The sequence below is a fragment of the Lontra canadensis genome, unplaced genomic scaffold (genome assembly GCF_010015895.1).
Source record: "Lontra canadensis isolate GAN:19392208 unplaced genomic scaffold, GSC_riverotter_1.0 scaffold47, whole genome shotgun sequence".
Classification (NCBI taxonomy): Eukaryota; Metazoa; Chordata; class Mammalia; order Carnivora; family Mustelidae; genus Lontra; species Lontra canadensis.
In genome coordinates this window covers 1,075,235-1,101,259 of record NW_022631041.1, presented here as the reverse complement: position 1 = coordinate 1,101,259, position 26,025 = coordinate 1,075,235, and the positions used below count along the sequence as shown (strand labels likewise).

Here is a 26,025-nt window from a genome sequence, read left to right as displayed (position 1 = left end):
GAGAGCCCGATTCGGGGCTGGATCCCAGGACCCTGGGATCATGACCTGAGCCAAAGGCTTGATGGACTGAGCCACCCAGGCGTCCCTCTAAGTCTTCTTTAAACTAAATCTGTCCCTTATAGTGGAAAAGCTGCTGATTTTCTAAGTTAGCTTCACACTAGTCAAACTACTATACTAGCCAATAGCTTGAGAGTAAGGGTGATGGGGACAGTGTTTGGCAAGAGGTCACAAACTTCCATTGTTCTTAAGCAAAGTTCTGGCAAGAAGGATTTCTAAGCATAAATGCTGCTCAATTTGTTGTCTGCCCTTGGTCAATTTCCAGAAACCTGAAACCATTGATTTTGACAATTTTGTCTTGTTTTATACTTGATTTTTGTGAGGTAGCTTTATTAACTTTTTCATGCTGCCATAGCCCAAATCCCTCCAGTTCTAAATCTTTCTTTTCTTTCTTTTTTTTTTTTAAAGATTTTATTTATTTATTTGAAAGGGAGAGAGAGAGAATGAGAGAGAGAGCATGAGAGGAGAGAGGTCAGTGAGAGAAGCAGACTCCCTGTTGAGCAGGAAGCCTGATATGGACTCGATCCTGGGACTCCAGGATCATGACCTGAGCCGAAGGCAGCTGCTTAACTGACTGAGCCACCCAGGTGCTCCCAGTTCTAAATCTTTCTGAACACACTGAAGCATAGTTATTTTAAAGTCTGTCTCTGATGACTCTGGATCCCTGGCTAAGCATGTGATTATGTGTTTGTGTGTGTGTGTGTGTCTATTTTTATTGTTTTTCTTTTTGTTGTCAGTGACGTGTTATTTCCTAATGAGCCTGATTATTTTTGACTGAATGTACTGAATGTAGACACTATATATGCAAATCAAGAAATAATTTGAATCCTTGGGATGACGTCATCTTCTGTCAGAGAGTTGTTTTGTGCTAGGGCAGAGGCCCCAGAACTTGCAAATCATCTAATCTCATGTTAGGGATTGGGATTATTTAAAGTTGGGGATTATTTCCTGGTATGATTAGTCTATTTAAGTTTCACTCTTCTTCCTAATATGTCCCTTTCTATTCATGGTTCTGTCCCAGGATGTCCGTAAGTTACCAGACTTGGTGGGCCCCAGATTCCAGTTTGGGATAGTTTTTCAATCTTGCAACCTCCTTTTCTGAAATTAGTGGATTCCCTTTTCAGGAAATGTCACCTCCAGCACCAGGCACAGACTCTGGGTATTCTTCTTCTTCTAGACATTGGCCTCAGTTATTCATTGCCTTATGTTCCAATATCTAACAATGATTAAAAAAATTTTTTTTATCCAACTTTTCCTGGTTGTTCCCTGTGGAAAATTGATCTGACCTACTTAATTCACTATGATGGAAATCTTCCAACTTAGTCTTTAGGCATTAACTCACTTTTCATTTTGCTTTCTTTTGTTTCATTAAACTTACTTTACATTCCTATTTAATATTTTAAACTTTAAACTTTAAATTTAAAATATTTAAACAACATTTCAACTCTTTTCAGTCCTGACTGTACCATCTGTTATTCCAGCAGCTTGCTCTGAGCATTGCCTTGTCTCCCTGTGTGCTTTGTAATATTTTGGAAATACTGTGAACTCACCTATCTGGGAACTTTATTTGTGGGATTCTTTTATGGCCCAAGTTGAAATGAGTTCCTCTGGGAGAATTTCTGTTGCTTTTGTATCATGCCTGTATAAAGTTTTTCAGACTACAAAGGTGGTGTAATTTCATACACTGACTTGCTAGAAGGGATAGCTTGTAAATTTAAATCCTGTAGAGTTTTTTTTTTTTTTTCTTGTTTGTTTGTGTTTTAGTCTCTATGAAGAGCCAATGTTAGAGAGAGGCTGCTACTATCCACAGGAGGGTGGTATTGGGTTCATTTTGAATTCAACGTTGTCCTGAATGAACACCAGTCTTACACAGTTTGCCCTGAGATTGATCTATTCCTGTGGCCTCAAGGATGTGCTAAGCAGACCTCTGCTTCACCCAATGGCAAATTCCCTCATGGCAAAAGGCTTAGGACTCTACTTAGTGCTCTGGCTTCCCATGGTTACTTAGTTTTGGACACATTAGTACTCTTGCCTTTCTTGCCAGAAAGGGTCAATGCATTTACAAGGAATTTTTAAACCTTTATTCGACCTTTTTGGTAGGATTCAGAGGCAGAGGATCTGTCTGTTCCTAGCCCACCATTATGATATGAAGTAAACAGTTAGTTTCCTTACTGTCTGTCTCCTGGCAGAGGTACTGTAGTGATGAAAGAGTATAGCTTAGGTATATCGAAGTATGCACTGGTGCAGCTAGATTGCCTAGGTTCAAACCCCGGTTCCACTAATCATGAACCACGTATCATCAGCTAAATTGCTTGGCCCCCCTGTCACGGATTCCACAAAGGATTACTGGAAAGGTGAAACATGCAAAGACCATAGAGCAGGGCTGGCCAGGGCACTCAGGAGGGGCCGGCTCTGATGCTGGTGATGCTGAATTCCACACGCCACTGACCTGGTCTTGGACATCCTCATCACACAACTCCAGCTGCATGATACGCTCAAAAGGTCGGAAAAGTGCTTCATTAAAGTGAAAATGAGGTGGCTCATTCCAGTCAGTGAGAACCTCCGTCAGTATATCATGGATGAAGGAAACAGCCTTCTGAGACACGTGCCTTTCCTTATGGCAGGCGGCCTGCAAAATCCAAGGGAGAGTAGAACACCATCAGGACTTTACGAAGTAAGAAACTGGTCTCTTAAACTCCTAACCCACTTCGTTGTGGGGAGGTAGAAGAAGCAGCAATTCTGTTGACGTAAAAATAAATAAATGAAAATAAAAATAACTCCAAGGAATAAGTATAGATGAATAGCACACTAAAGTTAAATTTTTAATAATTTAACTAAAGATCACACACAACTCTAGTTTCACCTTAATATTTTTGAAAAAATGAGACTTTCTAGTAATTTCCTTTTCATTTTTCTTCTTGTAACATGACAGTTTTCTTGGATGGTAAAGAACACAAGGACTATAAATACACTGGAACCTAGTCTGGGAACTGCCTATGGCCTCATTCTAGCCATGTTCTGAATATGATCAGAGGTGTCACCTGTCCCTCAAGGAAGTGGGCCAGTTGCCCCCAGGATGGTCTAACTGGCTCACATCTTTGTATGCATGCCCTTGTGGAGCCCTCTCTCTCACTGACCTTGGGCTTGGATGTGTGATCTGCTTTGGACAAAGGAAAATTACCAAACATTGTATCAGTAGCGAACTGGAAAATAGCTCTAATTTGGGGTTTGCCCTCTCACTTTTCTTGGGAATCCTAAGAATACCACGTGAATGAGCCAGGGCTAGTCTGCTGAAGGGAGAGACACCATGAGGAGAGGCCCCCATGTCCAGCCCTCCTAGTCAAGGCTATCATGAACCAGCTGACAATAGGTGTACAAGTGAGGCAAGAAGAGCTCAGCCAAGCCTAGCTCAAGCCAGCTCAGATACCTGAACCACAGTATCAGGAGCTAAATAAATGGTTGTTGTTTTATGTGGCCAGATTTTGCGGGTGGTTGGTTGTTGTTTAACAGATAAGTCATAAACCCTGTTTTTCCATGACTAAGTTGTGATTTTCTATTCCTTTTCTTTACTAGAATGTTCTCAGTTTAGTGAATTAAGTTCCACAAAACACTTTATTTGGTGATGTAACTCTGCCAGATTAACACTGAAGAACTAATAAGAATCGTTATTACTGAAAAAGGAGGTAATAATTTTCCCACGAACTGAGAAGGAGCCAGTCGTTATGTACTGAAATGCTTAGTTCATAGGATATAATTTAACGCATGCACTACTTTGTATGAGAGTGAAAGGGGTCCTAACATTAATTTTGTTGGGAAAACTAGGGCATATGGTTCACCTACTTACAGCGTACTTCCCAGAGTACATTTAGCTCTCAGAAAAGAGAGACTGGCAGAACAAGAGGCATTGTTCTTTATACATAATCATGTATAAAAGTGAAACTCCTGGGGTGCCTGAGTGGCTCCGTGGGTTAAGCCTCTGCCTTGTGCTCAGGTCATGATCTCAGGCTCCTAGGATCAGGCCCCACATTGGGCTCCCTGCTCAGCAGGGAGCCTGCTTCCTCCTCTCTCTCTGTCTGCCTCTCTGCCAACTTGTGATCTCTGTCTGTCAAATGAATAAATAAAATCTTAAAAGAAACAAAAAACAAAAAATAAAAAATAAAAGTGAAACTCCAGCCTCAGGCTGAAAGTAAAGCATAAAGATCGCAAAGCCAACTGTGGGAAGTACTTCACCAAGTCACAAGACTGTAAAGAAAGATTGGGGCAAAACCAGGGTGGGGCTGCCCTTTGGGGTGATTCTCTAGATGCCCAGATGTCGTATGGAGACCTGTGATGTTTGTGCGTGGGTGGGTTGGGAGCCTTAGCCTTGCTCCGAGGCCACGACGCTCTTCAGCCCACCCCACATGGAAAGTGCCGTGAGGGCTCAGCTGCAGGGGCTCACCTCCACCAGGTGTGGGGCCACGAGGCTCCAGCAGCGCATCACATGGAGCAGCGGCCGCGACTTGCTCCGCACGATCCTCAGCATGGCGTCCCCGAGGCGGAAGAGGTGGAGGGCGCTCTTCCGGTCTTGGGTCGATTTAACTTCTCCTAGAAGGCGGCAAGACCATAAAAGCCATAAAGCCCAAACACAGGGGTAGTTTGGCCTTTTCTCAAGCACAGAGAGGATGAAAATCAAAGGGGATGAAAAATAGGGTGGTAGGATTAGTCAATGCGGGCCAACTGAGGGAGGAGAGGACCCAGGGTTCAGGAGGGACGAGGGGGGTTCACTCAGCACCTCTCCTATGGGCCGCCATATTCCCAGGGCCTGCCGGGACAAGCGTGAGCACTGTTTGTGGAGAAGGGGGAATGGCCTGGTGGTTAAGTAGGATGGGTGGGGACTCACACTGCCTAGGCTCAACTCCTGGCTGCACCATTTAGTAGCTAGGCTATGTTGGACCAGGACTTTCTCTCTGTAGGCTACATTTCGTGTAAAAGTGGGACTAACAGCACTTACCTCTTCAAGTTACTTGAAGGATTAAATATGGAGATCCTCACAAAGTGCCTATCGCAGGGCTGGGCACATACTAAACACCCCCTGCTGTTAGCCATTAGCATTACTGCTGTCACGGTGTCATCCACTTTGCCAACCCTTAATGGCACCTCTTAAGTGCTTACCAAGCAGGTCAGGCCCCTTTCTACTCAAGGACATGCTTGTTGAACCTGCTCTGTCTTGCTTCAGTGTAATCCTTACCTCCTCCGATCTTTTGCTACTGCTCTGCCCTGTCACCTTGGTCTTCTCCCTTTTCATCACTTTCTTCTTCCTCATGTCCTACTGCTTCTCCTACATTGCCTACAAAATGCTGATCATTATCTTGCTCTTGAAACCAGATTGCTCCTTTCTAATTAATCTTGCCATAGCAGATAAACTTCAAAATGACAGTAATATTATTACCAACTCACCTAAAAGAGTGTAGCTGGAAAAGATGGACGCAGCATTTTAACTCCTATCTGATTCATCCCAAAGTAAATGCCTCCTCCTCCCAGCTGCCTCTTCCTAACCCTGCTCCTTGCTTTTTGGTAAGCTGAGAGCTTGCTGATTTTTCAACCCCAAACACTTTGAAGGTGGCCCCCAAGTCCAGGGCTGCTCTGGAAGTTCGAGGGGTCTGGGAAGTTGGCGTTACAGAGCTAAGGTTTTAAAGTCTATTAAAAACTAGCAGGGAAAGGACTGTTCTTCTCAAATCAGAATCTGCAGTAAGGGTCAAAAGGCCAAATGCATGCACTAGAAATTCAGATCCCTAAAGATGGGACCTCAAGAGGCTATATGACCCAGCTTGCTGGTACAGTGTGTCTCCAGCATGTAGTTCTGTGGCCCTGCCCAGACCCATCAGGACAGAGGTTCACTGCTTCAGCATGACAACCTTGGCTACTGATGGACCATTGCATCTGTGAGCAGCCTACCACCCGTTTGGGACCCTTGGGTAGCTCATTACAACTGTGCTCCCTTCAAGGTCCTCATCAGTGAAGACAGTGACATTGACCTATCGTTAGGGATGTGCCTCGACAGCAGTTTTTCTAAGAGTAGCAAGCAGCTTCTCCCCCTTCCACTCTTCTCTCCCCCCAGCCTCTTGTGGAATCAGGAGTTACTTCTGCAAGCAGCTGAACTGAATGAAACAAGAGACATGGCTTGTGATATGGGGAAGGGGGTCCCACCCTCATGGGAACTACCTGCACCCTGAGTAGCCACATAATTTTCTCTATCTTAAGCACAAAACTTTGCAGAACCACCTGGCACAGTTCCAGTGGGAAGAGGGGCAGCCCTGGCCACAGCAGCATTTCCCCCAGCATGCCTGAAAACTGATGACAAATCTGCACTAGACCTTAGCCAGGGTGACCATGTGTGATGAGAATGGGGATTCAAGTCTTCTTGAATCTGAAAGCCTCTGCTTTCAGAGATCCGGGCTGCTTCCTGCTGATCTCATGGCATGGTTCTTCTGAGAAAGAATTACCTGGCATGGCCAGAGAGTAATCCACTGTATCTGTAACAGAATGGAAGAGCTGGGACTGGGATGCTTTCTTCAGCTGGTAGAGGAACCCCCCCAAAGCCATCAGGTTCAATTTGTCCGTGGCATCTTCGAAGAGCCTGGAGGAAAGAAACAGATTTTTTACCAACAATTCCACCAAGTCTTTGTGGTAGAATGATGATGGTAATTTTGTTAACTGTGAGTAATGAAAATGTGTAAAACTGTAAAGAAATGTGCGTTATGCTTCTCTACCTATTATTACTGTGTATAAGTCTGCTCGAACTAGGAGACTTTCATATAAAGGGCACAGACCATTAAAAAAAAAAAATCTTTGTTTCTGCATGGCGTAGCTCAGCCATGCTGGGCACTCATAAAACATTTGGCAAGAAGCTGAAACTTGGCAAAGCATCACCCCCTAAAACTGAGTAACTGGGAATGGAATCCTTAGAATTAGTTTTAGCTTCATAAACTATGTGATAGAAAAACCCATTAAGTCAATCAAGTCTTTTGCTGGGCTACGATTGATGAGTCTAATGTTGGGTTTGGTCTTCAGAAGGATACAAAACCAAAATACACCCAAACCTGTAAGCCCCCTAGGGGTGGGCCTAGTTTAATTATTGCCTCTGACTCATACACCCAGCGCCCTGCACGCAATGGGAGCTCAAGTAGCTACTAAAAGAACAAATATTCCCTAACATAATGAACCTCGCAGGTTCCTTCTGTTTTCTACTCTGCTGGGTGAAGGCATTTCTAGCAGAAGGAGGAGGGTAGGAGGTAGCAGGGCTTGGAGGAGGAGCTGAGGCTCGCTGGAATTCAGAAGGCTGGCATCCGATGTGGGTTTCTATGGCCGGCCTTTCACTGCTCTTCAGTCATCTGCTGCTTGCCCACCAAATCTGTGCTTACATCAGAAGGGCAAGCAGCAAGAGTCAATTATCATATGGTTTCACTTATTTGTGGAGCATAACAAATAGCATGGAGGACATGGGGAGTTAGGAGAAGGGAGTTGGGGGAAATTGGAAGGGGAGGTGAACAATGAGAGACTATGGACTCTGAAAAACAATCCTAAGGGTTTGAAGAGGTTGGGGGGTGGGAGGTTGGGGGAACCAGGTGGTGGGTATTAGAGAGGGCACGGATTGCATGGAGCACTGAGTGTGGTACAAAAACAATGAATACTGTTATGCTGAAAAAAAAATTCAATGGATTGAACTTGTAAAAAAAAAAAACCAACTAAATAAATAAGATTAAGAAGTGCCCCCCCCAAAAAAAAAAAAAAAAAAAAAAAAAAAGAAGAACAAGCCCCCCCCCCAAAAAAAAAAAAAAAAAAAAAAAAAGAAGGGCAAGCAGCCCCGTGGGCTGTCACATGCTGAGCAAGGGAGAGGGTCTCCAACAGGAATTGAATACAGAGTCCCTTTTGAAGAGGTTATATGAGATGTACAGGTTTTAAGATGGGAATTAGTAAGTTAAGCATTTACAAATGATGGAAACAAAGACTTTTTCCTTGCTATTTTTGTAAATCCAATTTTAATGTCATTTAGTGTCTGCGTCCTATTAACCACTTCTTCTCTCTCGTTGCTAGTAAAACAACAGCAGTGAATATTATGGTGCGCTGGATGCTTGCATACTACTTTCCAGATACCAGCACACTTTCCCAGCCACCTTGTTGGATAAGCTGGGAAAAGAGAATACTGCACGGAGTCTCAGCATAACTCTTTATGCAGACATGACCTTGTAGTTGATTAGTGTCAAAGCCAGGAAAGAACTCAGGTGTTCTGAGCCCCCGTGAGTGCTGTTTTACTTTCCCACTCCCCTGCCTCGGGCTCCCTGTATAAACTTCACTGCCCTGGGGCTTGGGGCACAATGACCCAGTGTGGACAGTGCAGTGTGGTGGGACGACATGTGACGTGACAACCAGCAGCAGGTTCAACATCAGGAGGTGTTGCCACTTGGGGCTGGGGTTATTGAGTTTTTCCTCTCAACCTCAGTATGGTTAAAGAATATATCACCCCCTTAGGTGTGGGACTATAGATAATAACTATCATAAGAATAATGGGTTTTTGGTGGCACCTGGGTGGCTCAGTCAGTTAAGCATCTGCTTTCAGCTCGGGTCATGAGCCCAGCATCCTGGGATCCAGCCCTGAGTCAGCCTCCTTGCTCGGCACGGAGCCTGCTTCTCCCTCTCCCTCTGCCTGCCGGTACCCCCTGCTTCTGTTTTCTCTCTCTGTCAAATAAGTAAATAAATAAAATCTTAAAAAAAAATAATGGATTTTTATGATTTATCAAGCTCTGTCTTAAGTGCTTCAAGTGTAGTAATTAATTTAACCTTATGACTGCCCTGACAGAGGCTGACTTTATGGCCTTATTTGACGTGAGGCAATCAGGGCCCTGGGGGGCAAACCTGCCCAAGATCACAGAGTAAGTGCAGGGCACTAGCCCCAGGGAACCCGCCTCCGGGTCTCTGCTCTTAATCAACAAACAGCAGTTCATTTTAAGTGTGGGGCCTGATGGGAGACAGAGGTATGTTTGAAAAAAATGAAAAAAGAATCTTAAATGACTGGCCAACACATCTAGTTGTCCTGGGAGTGATTTGAGAGGAGAGACATGGGTGTGGTGTTGCCCACTGGTGCTCTGCAGGGAGCACTCCTCTGAGGTATGAAGACCCCGGGGCGCTCTTACCTGTCCGCCTGGGTGGAAAGCGTGAGCACGGCCTTGGCGGCACTGCTCCCGGTCATGAGGCTGCCCCCGCGGAAGTCAGAGGCCCGGCCTCGGCTGCCTTCCCTGACCAGCTCTTGGATGGAGAGGGGCTGGATGACGGGGGCTGCGCTCAGGGAGCTCTCTGGCTCTAGGCTCTGCTCCGGGGCCGAGCCCTCACACTCTGGGTCGCCGAGGAGTCCGGAGCCCCCTGACGCCTTCTGGGGCTGGCTGATGGTCAGAGGCGGCTGAGAGGTGCCGTCGCTGAAATGCGTGTGCTCCAGCGTGCCTACGTACTCACAGACCCTAGACAGAGGCGCAGACAGACAGATGTTAGGTCATGTAGCTCAGCAGGCCAGCTCTGTAAATCCCACTGTGAGAGAAAGAAACCCCACCCAGCTTTGCCGTCCCCCACTCCCCAATTTCCTTTCTTCTCTTGTCAGAGCAACCTCTCCCTCTCCCCCCTCACTATCCATATTATTTTTCTTTTTTTGAGTTGGACCAGATGACTTGGAAGTGGGGTAAGTCTTCCTCAGACTGCCTTCAGTGCTGGGAGGAAAGGTGGGTAACAGAAGCCCTGTTCATCCAGTTCCATCCTGTCCGGTTTACTGGCTGATTTGGACTTGGGCTGCCTGAGGGAGTTTTCCCAGGGGGCCCTCTCTGCTTCTCTCTAGTGCTCTGATGAGGACTTGGGAAGCCCTTCTTTAGGATCCCAGCCGGAGTGTGCATGTGCCTGGCAGGCCCGCCGGACACACTGGGCCCACTCTCAAGGGCTCTGCCCAGCCATGTCCCAACTGGCCTCAACAGCATCTAGTGCTGGTGCTGGGGTCGTGCCCTGATCGTGGCAAACCCAGAGAAGCATCACAATGTAGGGGATAGCTGCCAACTTCCAAACTGTTCATGCCCAACAGACCCTGGGGCTAAGATGGTTCATAAGAGGCCTGGTAACCCAGAGAAGTCCAGTGACTGATAAAGACCATCCCGGATAACCCACTTTGTGTTCTATGCTCAGGCAATTTTTTGATTCCCTATAAAATGCTCTGGTGCAATTTAAGTCATTTTCTTTTTCCTATTTTGCCTGTGAGTGCAACGAAGAGCAGTAGGACACCAGCTCCCACGCTGAAACCCATTTGCTCCAGGCTGATTCATACTGGCTCTTTTACGTGTTCCCCCCAAGACGGGGTTTGCAATCCTTGAACGACCTGCATGCTTCTCTCTTTGAAACCCAACACTTACAACTGTATTTGCTTTGAGGGCATCAAACTGAACCCAGATTTGGCTGGGGCTCTGGGTGAGGTCTAGGTGCCTGGGCCCTGCCCTTGTCTGCCCCACTGCTGCTCTTCCAGAATGGAGCTCAGTGCAAGGCATCAGGCGCGCAGTGAGGAGGCAGTGAGGAGACAGCCTGGCCCCTGCCCCCTGCCCCATGCCGGCACCATGGACACTGCTTCTCTGTCCCAGATCAGCCCAAAGCCAATGCCTGCAAGACATGCTTTTTGTCTTAGTCTCGTGAGGACTGTAGAGAGATCATTGCTGCTTCTGCCTTACTGTAACTGATCGGGGTTGGGGGATCATCATGCACCTGAACACGTGGGGCCAGCAGTCCGGGTTGTGGCTTCCCATCTCCAGGCCTACACTGAGGATGGCGTCCATGCACAGGACGTGGGCGGTGTGCAGCCAGACCCCCTGCAGCTTCCCGATCTGCTCCAGTTTCTGTTCTACCTTCAGTTTCACTATGCCGGAAAGACATTCATTAATGTAATGGTCCAAGACAGGGCCAGAGAAGGATAAGAGAGAAGGGATAAAAAGGAGAGAATGGGTTACCATGCAAGAGCAAAAGGGAAACAGCAGATGTCACTTGATGGCACTGGTAGCCAGGTCCTCAATAGCACATCCCTGTGGTTCAGTGTCCAAGCTACACAGCCCTCAGCCCCTTGGACGCTGGTGAGCCCAGTTTGGCAGCCTCACAAGGTGGATGGGGTTCTTTACCCCAGCTAAAGTTGTTTGCACCCAAGCCCTTCCTCCACCCATGTGCTACACTGATAAGACAGAATTCCTGGTAATCTGTGAGTTCTCTGAGGTTTATTTAACATCCTAGGTTCATGGTGATGATCATCTAAAATATATGTATACATATATATGCTCTGAGCCCACGATCATCAGATCATTTCCTGAGTTTACATTTATACTTGTGATCTTCAAATAACACTTTTTAAATTGTAGATAACTAATGAGAAAAGATGCAGAGGGTAACTTAATATGTCAATTATGCAAAATGCCAAGGCAAGGCCCAATGTCAACATCCTCCATGAATAAAGGTATCAACTCATTGGAAGATGGATCCCGTGGGATACATGAAGGATGGTCTTGAGTCTAGAAACACAGCACGCTCACGTCAGAGGAGTCAAACCATATTCCTGCTGTGAGAGGCAAACTGAGTTTTAGCCAAGTGTCTTTGTCGTATGGCTGTGATACTGATTTTATTTATTTGTATATAACTAGGACATCAATTCTGGTTTTATAATTTTTTAAGAACTTTAAATGTAAGGATTTTTATGTAATTTATGGTTGTGCATATCAAGTATATATACTAATCATCCATTTCATTGGCTAACCGATTTTCACAAGTTAATAATCAACTCTTTTGGGAGTTCACAAAGCTCAGGTTTTTCTCTTACAAGAACAAAGTTTTCCTGAAGCCTCTCTTGGGGATTTCCTCCATTTGATTTCCCTCTTCAGAAAACTGGCTTTTCTGCCTTTCCCTGCTAGGACCTGAGGAGTCTTCAGATGGGTACTCTGTGCAGTGCCAAAGCATGTGGCCAGATGAGGACAGAAGAACCAACAGCTCGGCTAGGAAGGACTCTGGTGTCCCACAGGACTCCTGTGAGCAGCCATGAGCACTTTCCTAGTCAGCAAGGGCCAGGATGTCTCTTATCTCCAAAGGGATCTACAGAGGTGCTCTGCAGGGTCAGCCGTGTCAAAGAGAGCCACACCTGGAATCTGGACGGATCCAGACGGGGACTTCGCGACTGGTGGCAAATATAGGCTGCACATGCCACAGGGATCGGGGACAGGGATCTGCTCATGTGTGCGGGTGTGTGCAGATGGCACAGAAGGCGCCAGGTGGATTCTGGCCCTTCAGAGGTTACCTTGGGCTATGGCGTCACTGGGTTCTTGGACTTCCTTTTCCTCTTTTTCTTCCTGGACACAGGAGGCAGCTGCCATCTGGGCAAGGGCTGAGGCGCAGTTAGCCGCAACTCCTACAGAGATAACAAACGATCGCAGCTCACTGAGTCTCTTCTCCAACCACTTACCAACAGGGCCCTTCCAGAAGACTTGTTTGCCACTAGGCCATGCCCCGAGCACTCCTCAGGGATGCCCCTCAGGTCACGCATCAGGGGACATCACTCCCTCTGGTACCTAAAGCACAGCTCAGCCGCGCAGCTTTCCGCAGCCCATCGAGGCTCATGCAGATGGCATCACGCTCCTTTTGGTTCTGCTCCTTGACGCCTTCAGCTCCCAGAATGAAGGCCAACCCTTTGGAGCTTCCTGCCATCCGGCCAGTCAGTGGGGTTGATAAAGTATCGATGAGGTTCTTCCAGCAGCCCACCAGAATGTAGCGAGCAAATGCCACACCTGGAACGTGAAAGGGCGGAGGCATCACTTTCCAGAGGCAGAAACAACCCGGCAGGGAGCAGCATGGGATCTCCTGACCATCCAAATAGCAAGCCTGAATTGTGAGGCATTCTGCTACCGGAAATATAATTTAATGGCTATTGGATTGCATTTTACATTAAACATTTGTGTGTTTATAAATAATGAATGTTGCGTCATCAGCAAGACGTTGCAAAGTAACTTCCATCAGGCACACTTTTTCTGACAGGATAAGACGTTAATTCATCTACATCAGCACACAAAGCTGCCACTTAATGCTTTAACTGCTGGTAACATACGTGACACATGCATATTCATAAACTCAAGACCCAAGTCATTACCTGCCACTGTGGAGTCATCAATTCTCCTGCCCTGGGTGAAAGGGGACTCGGTAGAAGCTGAGGCCATCAGCTGGCCCCCAATCGCACTGCTCTCTAAGCCATCGATGTCTGTCAAGGAAAAAGACAAGGTTTTCCCTGATTAAGAACACTCCAGTCAAAAACAAATGGCCACCGCAATATTATTTCTTCCCAAACAAACATCCATTGGCTCTATTATGTAGCAAGAAAATAATAATCTTTTATCAGAATATTAAAATTTTTGTTTAATCTCATAGTTCAGTTTTCTTTCATTGCTAGAACATTCTTGTTAGGCTGTTGTATATTTTTTACTTTAAAAAAGGAAGATAAACTCTGCTATGTCTGTTGTTGGAAAATCTACTGATTTAGAATACTTAGATGTCTGAATACTCCTTTTATCCAGAACAGTGACATTATTGCCAAGTTTTATACATGCAGGTTGCCCCAACCTGGATTTCTCTTTCAGAGTTTCCTCATAAGAATAAAGAAAAGAAGAATAGTATCTCTTTGGTCAGATAATCACATAATCTGATTCCAAAATACAACAATCACTTCATAATAATACCTTACAGTTTATGAAGTATTTTCACATTTAGATTTTTCTGTCAACTCTAAGTAAGTAAGCAGGATAGGTAGTATTTTTCCCATTTCACCAAAAAAGAAATAAATATTCAAAGTAGGTAAGCTACTCAAGGCCATGGGGCCACTAAATGAAGGAATCAGACTTAGTATTCACGTCTTCGGATTCCCATCTGGACCTCTTTCCATGACATCATATACTCCATCCAGCTCAATACAGGAATCTTAACTCTCCTTCATTTGAATTTTTGTTAAAACACTCATTTCTGGAATTATTTCAATGAAACACTTCTTAATATAATGGCAAGAAGAAACTGGCCTGGGACTGAGAAGCCTTAGCTCTGAATTAAGTAGCCTTGTAGCCATGGGCTAACCTGCACCCTCTGGGCCCCAAATGTCTCAGTGGAAAGGAGGGAACCACTAGAGAAGTGATGGAATTGGGGCATGCATACTTGAAGGCAGCTAACATAGCTGAATACCAGCCGGGGAGAGCATGGGAAAAGAGGGTAGCTGAAGTTTATTCCTTGACCTTAGAACTTGACCTTCACCAACAGGATGAGCTTTCTCTGCATGCTGTTTTGAAATTATTTTATTATATCTTTGATTCTTATAGTAAGTCCGAGAAGACTAGAGACTTTTGGCAACACATCTCTTTAAAAGTTGCAAAGACAGCAGATCTTAAAAGTTCTGACCACAAGAAAAGAAAATTCTAACTACGTAAGGGGATTGACATTAACTAAACTTACCATGATGGTCATTTTGCAATAACACACACCACACACACACACACACACACACACACACACACACACACACCATATGATATGTATCATCAAATCATGCTGTATACCCCAAACTAAAAAATGTTTCATGTCAATTACGTCTCAACAAAACTGGGGAACAGAAGCAGGGAGAAACCTCAATGGCTACTGAAGTGGGAACAGACCCATTTCAATCACATTAATTTGACTTACAGTCAAATGGTCTTATAGCTTTCACTGGAAATTGCTGTTTCTGGAAGTTATGAGGTTTCCTGTATGCTAGGTAAAGTACTGCTGAATTCAAGTAATACGAACCTTATCTAAGCACTAAAATTCCGGTACTACAGAACACCTTTCCATGACATCAGGAATGGCCTGTTTGTATAACATTGATAATAAGATTGCTGCTGTTGCTTTTCCCTACATGTGACGAAAAGATCAGATGGAAGCTTCCAAGCTCCAGGTTAATTGCTGCTCAAATTCATTTGCCATTTCATACCTGGAATTTGCCACAAAGAATCACAGAATTTTATTTTGCAGAATTGTATGGAAAAACCTATGTTTTTATATCGTTTTGTGTCTAGAACTCTCCCGTGGAGGTAGCGACTGAGCTTACAGTTCCGTGACAAAGAGGTGGCTGATACACAGGAATGTGTGACGCATGTGGCTACTGTGAATGGCCTGTTATTTCTTCATTTTTATAACCACTGAATGGCTCCCTTTGTTAAGGTTCAGGTAAGAGAGACACAGAGATTCATTTTGGCAGAAACTGTGGTCTTTGAAAATTAAAGCTGGCATGTTTAGGATCCTTACCCAAATCCCAAGGCACCTTAAGCTCTGGGAAGTACCTTCAATCCCTATTGGAGGGATTTTATAAGGAAAGATGGAAACCGCGCACTACTTATAGGCTGCCTGAATAAATGTCTCACACATTTATGAAGTCCTAGATTTCAAATGGATATGAAAGTTATCATGATTAGTCAAACACAAATTAGTCACCTGTCCAGTGATCCTGATCCCTACAGTTAGGGACCTTGCCCTTGCTTCTCCCAGTTGCATCCTAGTTCTAGAACCAAGACTCCAAACGCCAGCCAATGATGAAGGCTCTGTCTGCTGTGGACAGACCACACTATGTGTCTTGACTCCCTGCCTGATTCCTAAAGAACACCTCAGCCTAAATCCCTCTTTGTTGGGTTTTATCTGTCAGTGGTCTACTCTGCTACCCTTGTAAGAGCCTCCCACAAACTGGCCGCAGGTAACATAACATTGCCTTTGGACATCGGATTTTGCCTCCTCCCTGGACTGTCCTGCCCCAGTCCAGTTGGGATCCTGCCCATGTGGCCTGCCTGGTGCAGAGCCATGCTGAGCTAGGTGTGGACACGTGACATGATAGAGGCAGGGGAGGTATCTGGCATAGGACTGTGCCCTACATACCCTGTCACCTGGGGCCATGAGATGATAACTTGGATCAGAAACCAGTCTGGGAACTCAGCTCAAACAGAAGATGAGCCTGGATATAATATATGAAGCCTACTGATGGCGAAGGTCTTGAGCACTCCCTGGTCTATGTGACACCGTAGCTAAGCCGTGAGAAGCCATGAATGACTGCTTTCACACACACACACACACACACACACACACACACACTCAAAAAACAAAAACCCCTGCTTCGTGACCACACCCCATAGAGCTCTCTATGCTCTCATGTAAAATTTCTAATAAACTGGATTTTACAAACTCTGGACACTGAAAAGAAAGATGCTGGGTAACCTCTTGGTATTATTTCAAATTCTCGTATAGTCAGGAAGGGAACAGAAGCCAAGTTTAAGATCAAGCATTTTACATTTCTGGCAAATTCGGGAGCATTAAATGATATGGGGTTATCTATTAGCACATGGGAATTTCCAGGAATAATTCTGGGCTCTAAGCCCAGAAAGTACTTCATATCCCTAGAGAGGCCCATCGTTTTACTCTGACAGACACAGGTGCTAAGTAGTCCTTATCTAATGGGGCACAGTGAGTCCCCCAGTGTCCCATGTGAGAGACAGAACATTCCTATGAGATGAATTCATGACACTTCCCTGAAACTGTTACCAGTTGCTGGGGAGGCTCTATGGGTGCTGTTTCGAGGCTGGCTTCTCTGAAAGGGGCTTTGGAGTGTCTGTCCCCCCTCCACACCAAGAGTCTCGGAGCTGTGTGAGGAAGCCACTGACCGGTCAGCATGGTGATGAGGGGCAGGCTGTTGTCCTCCGGGCTGCCCCAGTAGCCGGCTTCTCCAAGCATGTTTCTGTCGAGCACCTGATGGTAGAGCTCCTCAATCCAGGCCTGGGAGAAAACCATCAGCACGCCGCTGGTCTGGAACTGCTTCATGAACTCTTTCTATGGAGAGGATCACATGAGAAGGTGACTAGATAGGATCCCTCACAAATGAACACGTTTCCCTGCTGCCGCTTCCCTTCAGGCATCCCCTACCTGAGTCAAGGTTTCTAGAAAAAATAAAACCTTATTGATTGGGGGCAGGTAGGGGTGTGGTTAAGGGAAGGGGAAACCAAGATGGGGAAGTTCTAAACTTCATGAAGTTCCTTTTACTTACAGTATCTTTTTAAGAAACCCCGTAGAAGGATTAGGAACGCCGCCTCTCATCTCTCCCCTCTTTGATGTGTGGGGCGACTAGAGACGGTGCAGAAATATGAACAGAGCAGCTCCATCTCACTGCCCCAAGAGCAGCAGAGATGGAAAGTGTTCCCTGAAAAAGCCTATGCGGCTCAAGAACTACTGGATTTATACCCGTTACCCCTGCGGATTTATAGTATGCAGCAAACAAATGCAGCTCGACGGATGGAGGCTCACAAGCTGACATGAGGGCAGAGACGGCCACTGGACGATCAGCTTGCACGAGGTACTCTATTTCTGACCAGTGGGAAGTGTTGGTTGTGGGTTATGAGTAGATCTGAGTACATTCTGGAAGACCATGAAGAGTGTTGTTAAAGCAGGTCTTGATTTTCAGAGAAGGGGACCATTCCCTGCCCATCTTCTGATGTTTGAACGGTCTGTTCTGATCACCAGTTTCGGAATGCAGCTCACACATGTGTGTGTAACAGTGCCACTGGGGGGACATTCCTGGGCCGCCGGCAGGCAGCCAATTCTAGGCACTTGGGTCCTTGCCTCTCTGGAGCAAGGTGGGTAGCCGTATGGCCCATTGTACTCTGCAAACTGCCCTGCATCTCCCTCGGCCCGTCACGGCCCCCCACCCGCATTGCCCATGCCACGCTAGTGGGGAAGAGAGCACACCATGCCTCTCCTCCCAGGACACTGGTGGGTGCTCGGCTCTCCAGCCACCTGTCCTCAGAGGGTCAGCACAGAGGCGTCAGGCTCACCATCATGCCTGGCGCCAGGGTGGGCCGCTTCCGGTAGTAGTCGCCGTGGGAGAGTTTCAGGTTGAGCAGCAGAGCACAGTGCGCGGCCGTGTACAGGCTGTCTGCGTTCATCAGCATCTGCAGGCTGAGGTTGCCGGTCCCATCGAACCCGGGGGAGTGCATCATGCCTGTGGGGCAGAGTGCAGACACCACTTGGGGCTACAGACAAGGCTCCCGGCAAGGCTGGCTTATGGAGAGCCCTGACCTAATCCTTGTGACAGGAACATGCATCCTATAGGACATTTAAAACAGCTACAGCCAGCAAGGAGCATTGTGAAGGTCCCATATATGCCCTAGCCTGCTGGGGATGGGGATGTACTCTGGAGTGAAGCAGCTTGGGCAAGTTTGGATGAGCTACTCACCAGCTACTTTGGTAAAATCACTCAGACCCTCCAAGTCTCAGTCTCAACTGTGTCCATCTCCTGCTCAAAGTCTCCAATGACTTTCCATCACAACAAAATAAAACCTGGACTTCCCCTCCTGTTTCTCACGCCCCAGGGCCACCAGGACCTGTGCTGCTCCTTAGACTACACCAAGACTGGGCCTGCCTCAGGACCTTTGCATTTGTTCTTGCCATTCCCCAGAATGATCTCTCAAGATTTCTGGAGGAGGTACTCCCTTCTTTCAGGTTTCTGCTCAAGCATCAGCTTAACAGAGGCCTTCTCTTCCAGTTCTATCTCAGACAGCTTCCCCCTGCTCCTACCACTGCTGTGCTATTCTTCCTTCTCACCTTTGTTTTGCATTGTTTTCATCGCCTTGATGTCATTTATGCCACCCTGCATTGTATTAACACATCTATTTATTGCCTGCTGTCACTACTATTATCTACTATTATGTAAGATCTATGAGAGGGCAGGACTTTATTGGTTTTGTTCACTACAGAGGACCCAGTGCCTAGAAAAGTGCCTGGCATATAGAAGACCCTTAAGAAACATTGCTGGGGGGAGGGCGGTAGGGAGACAGTGGTTGGGTTATGGACATTGGGGAGGGTATGTGCTATAGTGAATGCTGTGAAGTGTGTAAACCTGTCACTTTACAGACCTGTACCCCTGGGGCTAATAATAGATTATATTTTAATAAAAAAATTAAAAAATTAAAGAAAAATGTGCTAAGAATGAACGAACATGTTTGTTATGAGAACTAGATGTAATAACACAGGTAAGATGCTTAGTGAGGTAACCCATTAGTACATACTTTAAAAAAAGTAATAGTGTTCCTCAATAAACAAAGCAGAATTCCCATATGACCCAGTAATTATGCTCTTTGGGTATACAGTATGCCCCAAAGAATTAAAAGCAGGGATTTGAACAGATCCTTGTATACCAATTTTGCTGCATCATTATTCACAACTGCCAAACTATGGAGACGATTGGACTGTCCATCAGAGAGGAATGGATCAACAGAGTACGGTACACACATACCATGGAGTTCGGATCCATGCTTCACCATGGATGAACCCTGCAAACATGCTGACTAAAATGAACCAGGCACAAAATGATGTCTATTGTATGATCCACGCAGAGGAGGCTCAGGCAAGAGGAGCCAAATGTACAGAGACATTATGAGTAGATGAGAAGTCACCAGGGGCTGGCGGAGAATCCTTTCTCTTTGGGATGATAAATAAAATTCCTGAAAGTCAGGATGACGGTAATACAACGTTGTAGATGTAGGGAGTACCATTGAATTGTACATGTAAAAATGGGAAAAGTGGAAATTTTTAAGTTTTATATATTTTTTATCCCAATTAAAATAAATAATGTAATATATCAAAACCACTGAACTGCACACTCTAAATGGGTGAATTGTATGGTATGCGAATTATATCTCAATAAATTTTATTTCAATAACGCTCTTAAATGAGGAAACAGAGTTTTAAAGATATATGTAAAGGAATAGCTGTTGGTTCTTCCCTCATTATTTTTTCTAAACATCATTTTATGCTTAAAAATTTTTCATTTTGAAGGGCTCCATGTGTTTTATACAAATTAACTGAAAGAAACAAAGAAACAACTATATGTCATAGATGGGCTTTAAAGATGGGCTTGTTTGGCCAGAGAGGATTAGTGCCTTGTTCAAACTTCAGAGAATGTGGGGGACAAACATTTCTCAGGCTGGGTTCTTTTAATCTGGTCCCACATCAGCCTCAGTGCTCCTCTTGGTCCTACATACACTCTGATGCTTGGTTTTGAAATGTGGCTGAAACAGACCATCCGAAATAATATGCATGCAAACGACACATATCTATATGATCTTCATATGCTTAAAATTATCCTGTGATCAAAAAGGTACCTCTTTGTGGCACCTGCTTCCCCCTCTCTCTTGGCCTGCCTCTCTCCCTACTTGTGATCTCTCTCTCTCTCTCAAATAAATAAATAAAATCTTTAAAAAAAAGATACCTCTTCTATAAAATGCAAGAGTTTTCAACACTAACAGTCAAATATATTGGAAATACAAATTTGTAACTGGAATTGTTACTTATATACTTACATCCCTGTGGATTTCTTTCTTTTTTTTTTTTTAAAGATTTATTTATTTATTTATTTATTTATTTATTTATTTGACAGACAGAGGTCACAAGTAGGCAGAGAGGCAGGCAGAGACAGAGAGAAAGAGGGAAGCAGGCTCCCTGCTGGGCAGAGAGCCCGATGTGGGGCTCGATTCCAGGACCCTGGGATCATGACCTGAGCCGAAGGCAGAGGCTTTAACCCACTGAGCCAGCCAGGCACCCCTCCCTATGGATTTCTTAATGAATATGCTAACAAGAGGACATGGGCCAGAAGAAGCTTTGAAGCTGAAAAATCTTCAAGTCCTTTGTTAAATTTGAAAACAGCATAAATATCCCTTAGTGGGCATTAAGTGTATAGCTTATTCCCATAAAACCACTTTACTCAGTCAAATGTTAGGCATCTCCCCGGCTTTCCTTTAAGAACTTTGCAGCTGTTATAAGAAATATTTTGTTGAGGGAACTTTGTGATCATAGGTGGAGGTGCATTTATAAAAGGAAGGTTGAGAGTGAGATTAAAAAATGTCATCCTTAGGGTACCTGGGTGACTCAGCTGGTTAGGCAGCTGACTCTTGGTTTCTGCTCAGGTCATGAACTTGGCGTCCTGGGATTGGGCCTGTGTTGGCTTCACATTTCGTGGGGAGTGTGCTTGAGGATTCTCTCTCTCCCTCTCCCTTTGCCTCTATCGCCTGCATACAAGCACTTTCTCTAAAGTACATGAATAAATCTTAAAAAAAAAATGATATCCTTGATCAGGACATGGGCAATGTGTTTCTTCTGTGATGGCCCAGAGGAATACTCCATACTCTTAAGGTCCTGATGGGGTTGGTTCTAGTCTCCGGAGGAGATAAAGGACACATGATGGGTCTCCTTCTAGGGTAAATAGAAAGCAGATCTCAGCATTGTTGGTATTTAACTATCCAGGATCATAGATGAAAGGAATATTTGAATCTGTGAATTAGGAAAATGGTATTTGCAAATGGCTTTGATTTCAGGCTTCAGAAATAATTTCTTTTAACGTTTTAAAACCAACCACTATTTACCTTGGATATGGTTTGGAAAACCAAGCACATACTCAGATGCTGAAAGGGAAGAAGGCAGCTGATGTGTCTGCTGACACAGAGACCCAAATCACTAGCAGAGGTGTGACAATGTTCTAGAAGGGCTAGTGCATATGCGGAGTTCTGAAATGATTTGTCAGGCCTGTTAGGAGCAATCTGTTGGTACTGACCTCTCTCTCTGTAAGCAGGCTACTTTCTTACATTACAAGGAGCTGGCAAATTTGAGAATAAAACAAAAGGATGTATAGTCTATCAACTTAAGGAAGACACTCATTTTCTTGCCATACCAGATAGAGTTCACTGGTGATGTTAATAATGGAAATAACAAAATAGCTACAATGTATTAAGTGCTTTCTAATTTTTAGAACCAATCTCTTCTTATACTTTATTTCATTTGACATATAAAGTCTATATTGATTGCCTTCCTTTATTTTCCCAGGAAGGAGAGTGCCTCAGAAATATTAAAGTGGGGCACCTGGGTGGCTCAGTGGGTTAAAGCCTCTGCCTTCAGCTCAGGTCATGATCCCAGAGTCCTGGGATCGAGCCCCACGTCGGGGGTCTCTGCTCAGTGGGGAGCCTGCTTCCTCCTCTCTCTCTGCCTGCTTCTCTGCCTACTTGTGATCTCCGCCTGTCAAATAAATAAATAAATAAAATCTTAAAAAAAAAAAAAGAAATATTAAAGTAATTTGCCTAAAGTTATATAGCTAGAAATTGCAAAGGTATTTTGGGCCCAAACTCCAGGCTTTTTGCACAATGCCATGCTGTACTTGTTTCTAATGTTGTTAAAAGATTGTACTCTATCATGTCCCTCTCAAACAGATACTCTATTTTAAATTCATCCTCTGATTGGGTTCATTGAAGTGTTATAAATTTGGAATGACAAACTAGGAGATCTGACCTTTAACACATTCTGGCTACTTGTTTTTTCCAGTTTTCTGTAACTAAAGTTCATTCTCTCCCTCTATAATTAAGATGTTCTTTACTGTCAGGAACAAAAGGCTGGGTCACTTGCTTGATTGCCTACCGGTAAAAGACTGGATACAAAATTAGCATAAGTGACCTTGAAACATCTCCTCCATTCCTTAGATAATGTTTTTTTTTTTTTTTTCCAAATAAACATTACTTATGTCACTTAAGAGTACTAAAAAATATAAATAAGAGTAACTGGTCCCTGCTTCTCCCAAGCCCCAATGATACCCATCCCAGCACACTTAGTTCCTTGTATGTATTGTGTGGAAATATAATCACAAATGAGATCATACTACATACACTGTACCATGACTTGGTGTTTTCTTAGCAATACATGTTAGATATCTCTTTTTATTTTATTTTTTTTTTAGAGAGAGAGGTGTGTGAGTGATGGGAAGAACAGGGAGGGAGAAGGAATCTTAAGCAGGCTCCATTCTCTGTGCGGAGCCTGATGCAGGGCTCGATCTCATGACCCTGAGATCATGAGCTGAGCCGAAATCAAGAGTCAAATGCTTAACTGACTGACCCACCCAGTTGCAGGTACCCTTAGATATCTCTTGATACTAGCACTTAAGGATCTATCTCATTCTTTTCAAATAACTAGGCATATACCACTGCATGGTTGGAGTATGATTTATTTAACTAATGCTCTCTTGGTAGACATTTATGTAGTCTCAATTATAACAAAAAGCTGAAATGATGAAATGATGAAAAGCTGAAATGTCTTTTAACACTTATGCAAGGGTATCTGTGGGATAAATTCCTTAAAGTAGACTAAGGAACATATATAAAGCTTGACAGATACAGCCCAAATATCTTCCCAACAGTTTATAGCAATTTTTCTTCCTACCAATGGTACATAAGAACACTGTTGTACCTACTCAGCAATACTGGGGATTATTGAATTTCTAAACCTTCGTAACAATAGTATATGATTTTTGGTTGCATTTCTATATACTAATAACAAAGTCACAGAAAGAGAAATTAAGAAGACAATTCCATTTGTAATTGCTCCTAAGAGAATGAAATACCCTGCAATAAACTTAACAAATGAGATGAAAGACCTGTACTCTGAAACTATAAAACATTGATAAAAGAAACTAAAGATGACACAGATAAATGGAAAGATACCCTCTGCTCATGGGTTAGAAGCTTTCATATTGATAAAATGTCCACGCTACCAAAGCAATCTACAGATTCGATGCAATCTCCATCAAAATACCAATAGCATTTTTCACAGAGCTAGAAGAATCCCATAATTTGCACAGAACCTTGAAAGAAACCCAAATAGCCAAAGCAATCTTTAGAAAGGTATCACAAGGGGCGCCTGGGTGGCTCAGTGGATTAAGCCTCTGCCTTCGGCCCGGGTCATGATCTCAGGGTCCTGAGATTGAGCCCCGCATCGGGCTCTCTACTCAGCAGGGAGCCTGCTTCCTCCTCTCTCTCTGCCTGCCTCTCTGCCTACTTGTGATCTCTGTCTGTCAAATAAATATATAAAAATTAAAAAAAAAAGAAAGGTATCACAATCCCAGATTTCAATATATACTACAATGTTATATTCACCAAAACTGTGTGGTATTGTCTCATAAATAAACATACAGATCAACAGCGCAGAACAGAGATCCCAGAAATAAACCCATACTTACATAGTCAACTAATAGACAAAAAAGGAACCTCTAAGAATATACAATGAGGAAAAGACAATCTCTTCAGTAAATGGTGCTGGGAAAACTAGACAGCTAGATTCCGAATAAAACAGGATCACTTTCTTACACTAACTCCAAATGGATTAAGGACCTAAAAAAAGTGAGACATGAAACCATAAAACTCCCAGAAGAAAAATAGGCAGTAATTCCTTTGACATTGGTCTTAGCAACATTTTTCTAGATATGCCTCCTCAGGCAAGGGAAACAAAAGCACAAACTATTGCGACTACAACAAAATAAAAAGCTTTTACTCAGCAAAGGAAACCTTCAATAAAACAAAAAGGCAACCTACCGAACAGGAGAAGATATTTGTGAATGACATATCCAATGAGGGGTGGAAATCCAAAATAGATGAAGAACTTGCACAACTCAATACCGAAAAACCAAATAATCTGATTAAAAAGTGGGCAGAGGACCTGAATATATGTTTTTCCACAGAACACGTACAGACGGCAAATAGATACACAAACAGATGCCACACATTGCTAATCATCAGGGGAATGCAAACCCAAACCACATGAAGCATGATCTTATGCCTGTCAGACTGGCTAGAATCAAAAAGACAAGAAATAACAAGTGTTGGTGAGGATGGGGAGACGAAGGAACCCTCATGCCCCTGCTGGTACAGCTCCTGTGGAAAAAGGTATGGAAGTCCCTTAAAAAATTAAAAATAGAATTATCCTATGATCTAATAAATTATTGAGTATTTACCCAAAGAAAATGATGGGGTGAAAAATACATACCTCTATGTTTACTGCAGCATTATTTATAATAGTCAACCAAGTATGGAAGCAACCCAAGTGTCCACCCATAGAGGAATGGATAAAGAAGATGTGGCATATATATGTTTACAAACACACGCATCATGGAATGTTATTCAGCTGTTAGAAGAATGAGATCCTGCCATTTGCGACAACATGGATGGACCTAGAGGGTATCATGCTAAGTGAAATAAGGCATACAGAGAAAGACAAACACCGTATGATTTCACTTACAAGTGGAATCTAAAACACAAAACAAACAAACAGAAAAACAAAAAGCAGAAACAGACTTGTAAATACAGAGAATAAACTGATAGTTGCCCAAGGGGAGGGTTGGAGGATAAGCAAAATGGGTGAAAGGAAGAGAGAGATACAGGCTTCCAGTTATGGAATGAATAAGTCACAGGAATACAAGAAACAGCACAGGGAATAGGGTCAATGGTATTACAGTGTAATAGTGTTGTGTCTTGACAGAGGGTAGCCACACTTGTGGTGAGCACAGGAAAATGTCTAGACCTGTTCAATCACTATGTTGTATACCTGACATTGCTGCGACATTGTGTGTCAACTGGACTTCAGTTAAAACAAAAAGATTACACTATTTTACTTGGTAATATATCACCTTAAGTCCATGTTTCCAATTTTTAAATAACATAGCTATTTTATTTTCTGGTGATAGAAGTCATAAGAAAAAAAATTTAAGGGGTTTGGAAAAAGGTACAAAGAAGAAAATGAAAATAATCTGTAATTATATCATCATGAAGTATTAACATTTGAAGTTAATTTTGAATCCTTTTTAAAATTACATTATGACCATTAACTGTACCATTAAATATCACTTGAAAACATCATTTTAAACAGCTACGTAGTGTCCTAAGTGAACATAGTAGAAATCATTTAACTTTCCCCTTATTTTGGGGCATTTAGGTTATTTCTAGTATTTGTGCTATGAAATATGTATCATATACATTTTGATATAGAAATCTGCTTGAGTTTCTGGTCCCTTAGTGTAAACTC

At 43.9% G+C, this 26,025-nt stretch overlaps 1 protein-coding gene across 3 annotated transcripts in view; it reads right to left on the bottom strand.

Moving 5' to 3' along the window:
- Positions 1 to 26,025, bottom strand: part of ARFGEF3 (ARFGEF family member 3) — a 173,992-nt gene that overhangs the window by 40,545 nt on the left and 107,422 nt on the right. For all 3 annotated transcript variants that reach the window (XM_032873025.1, XM_032873027.1, XM_032873026.1), the window contains 10 exons: positions 17,970 to 18,136; positions 16,806 to 16,971; positions 13,235 to 13,342; positions 12,660 to 12,875; positions 12,389 to 12,499; positions 10,822 to 10,972; positions 9,228 to 9,548; positions 6,540 to 6,673; positions 4,496 to 4,641; positions 2,507 to 2,686 (listed from right to left, as the gene is read on the bottom strand). In XM_032873025.1, the coding sequence (XP_032728916.1) occupies positions 2,507 to 2,686; positions 4,496 to 4,641; positions 6,540 to 6,673; positions 9,228 to 9,548; positions 10,822 to 10,972; positions 12,389 to 12,499; positions 12,660 to 12,875; positions 13,235 to 13,342; positions 16,806 to 16,971; positions 17,970 to 18,136 (1,700 nt within the window). The remainder of the gene's footprint in view (positions 1 to 2,506; positions 2,687 to 4,495; positions 4,642 to 6,539; positions 6,674 to 9,227; positions 9,549 to 10,821; positions 10,973 to 12,388; positions 12,500 to 12,659; positions 12,876 to 13,234; positions 13,343 to 16,805; positions 16,972 to 17,969; positions 18,137 to 26,025) is intronic.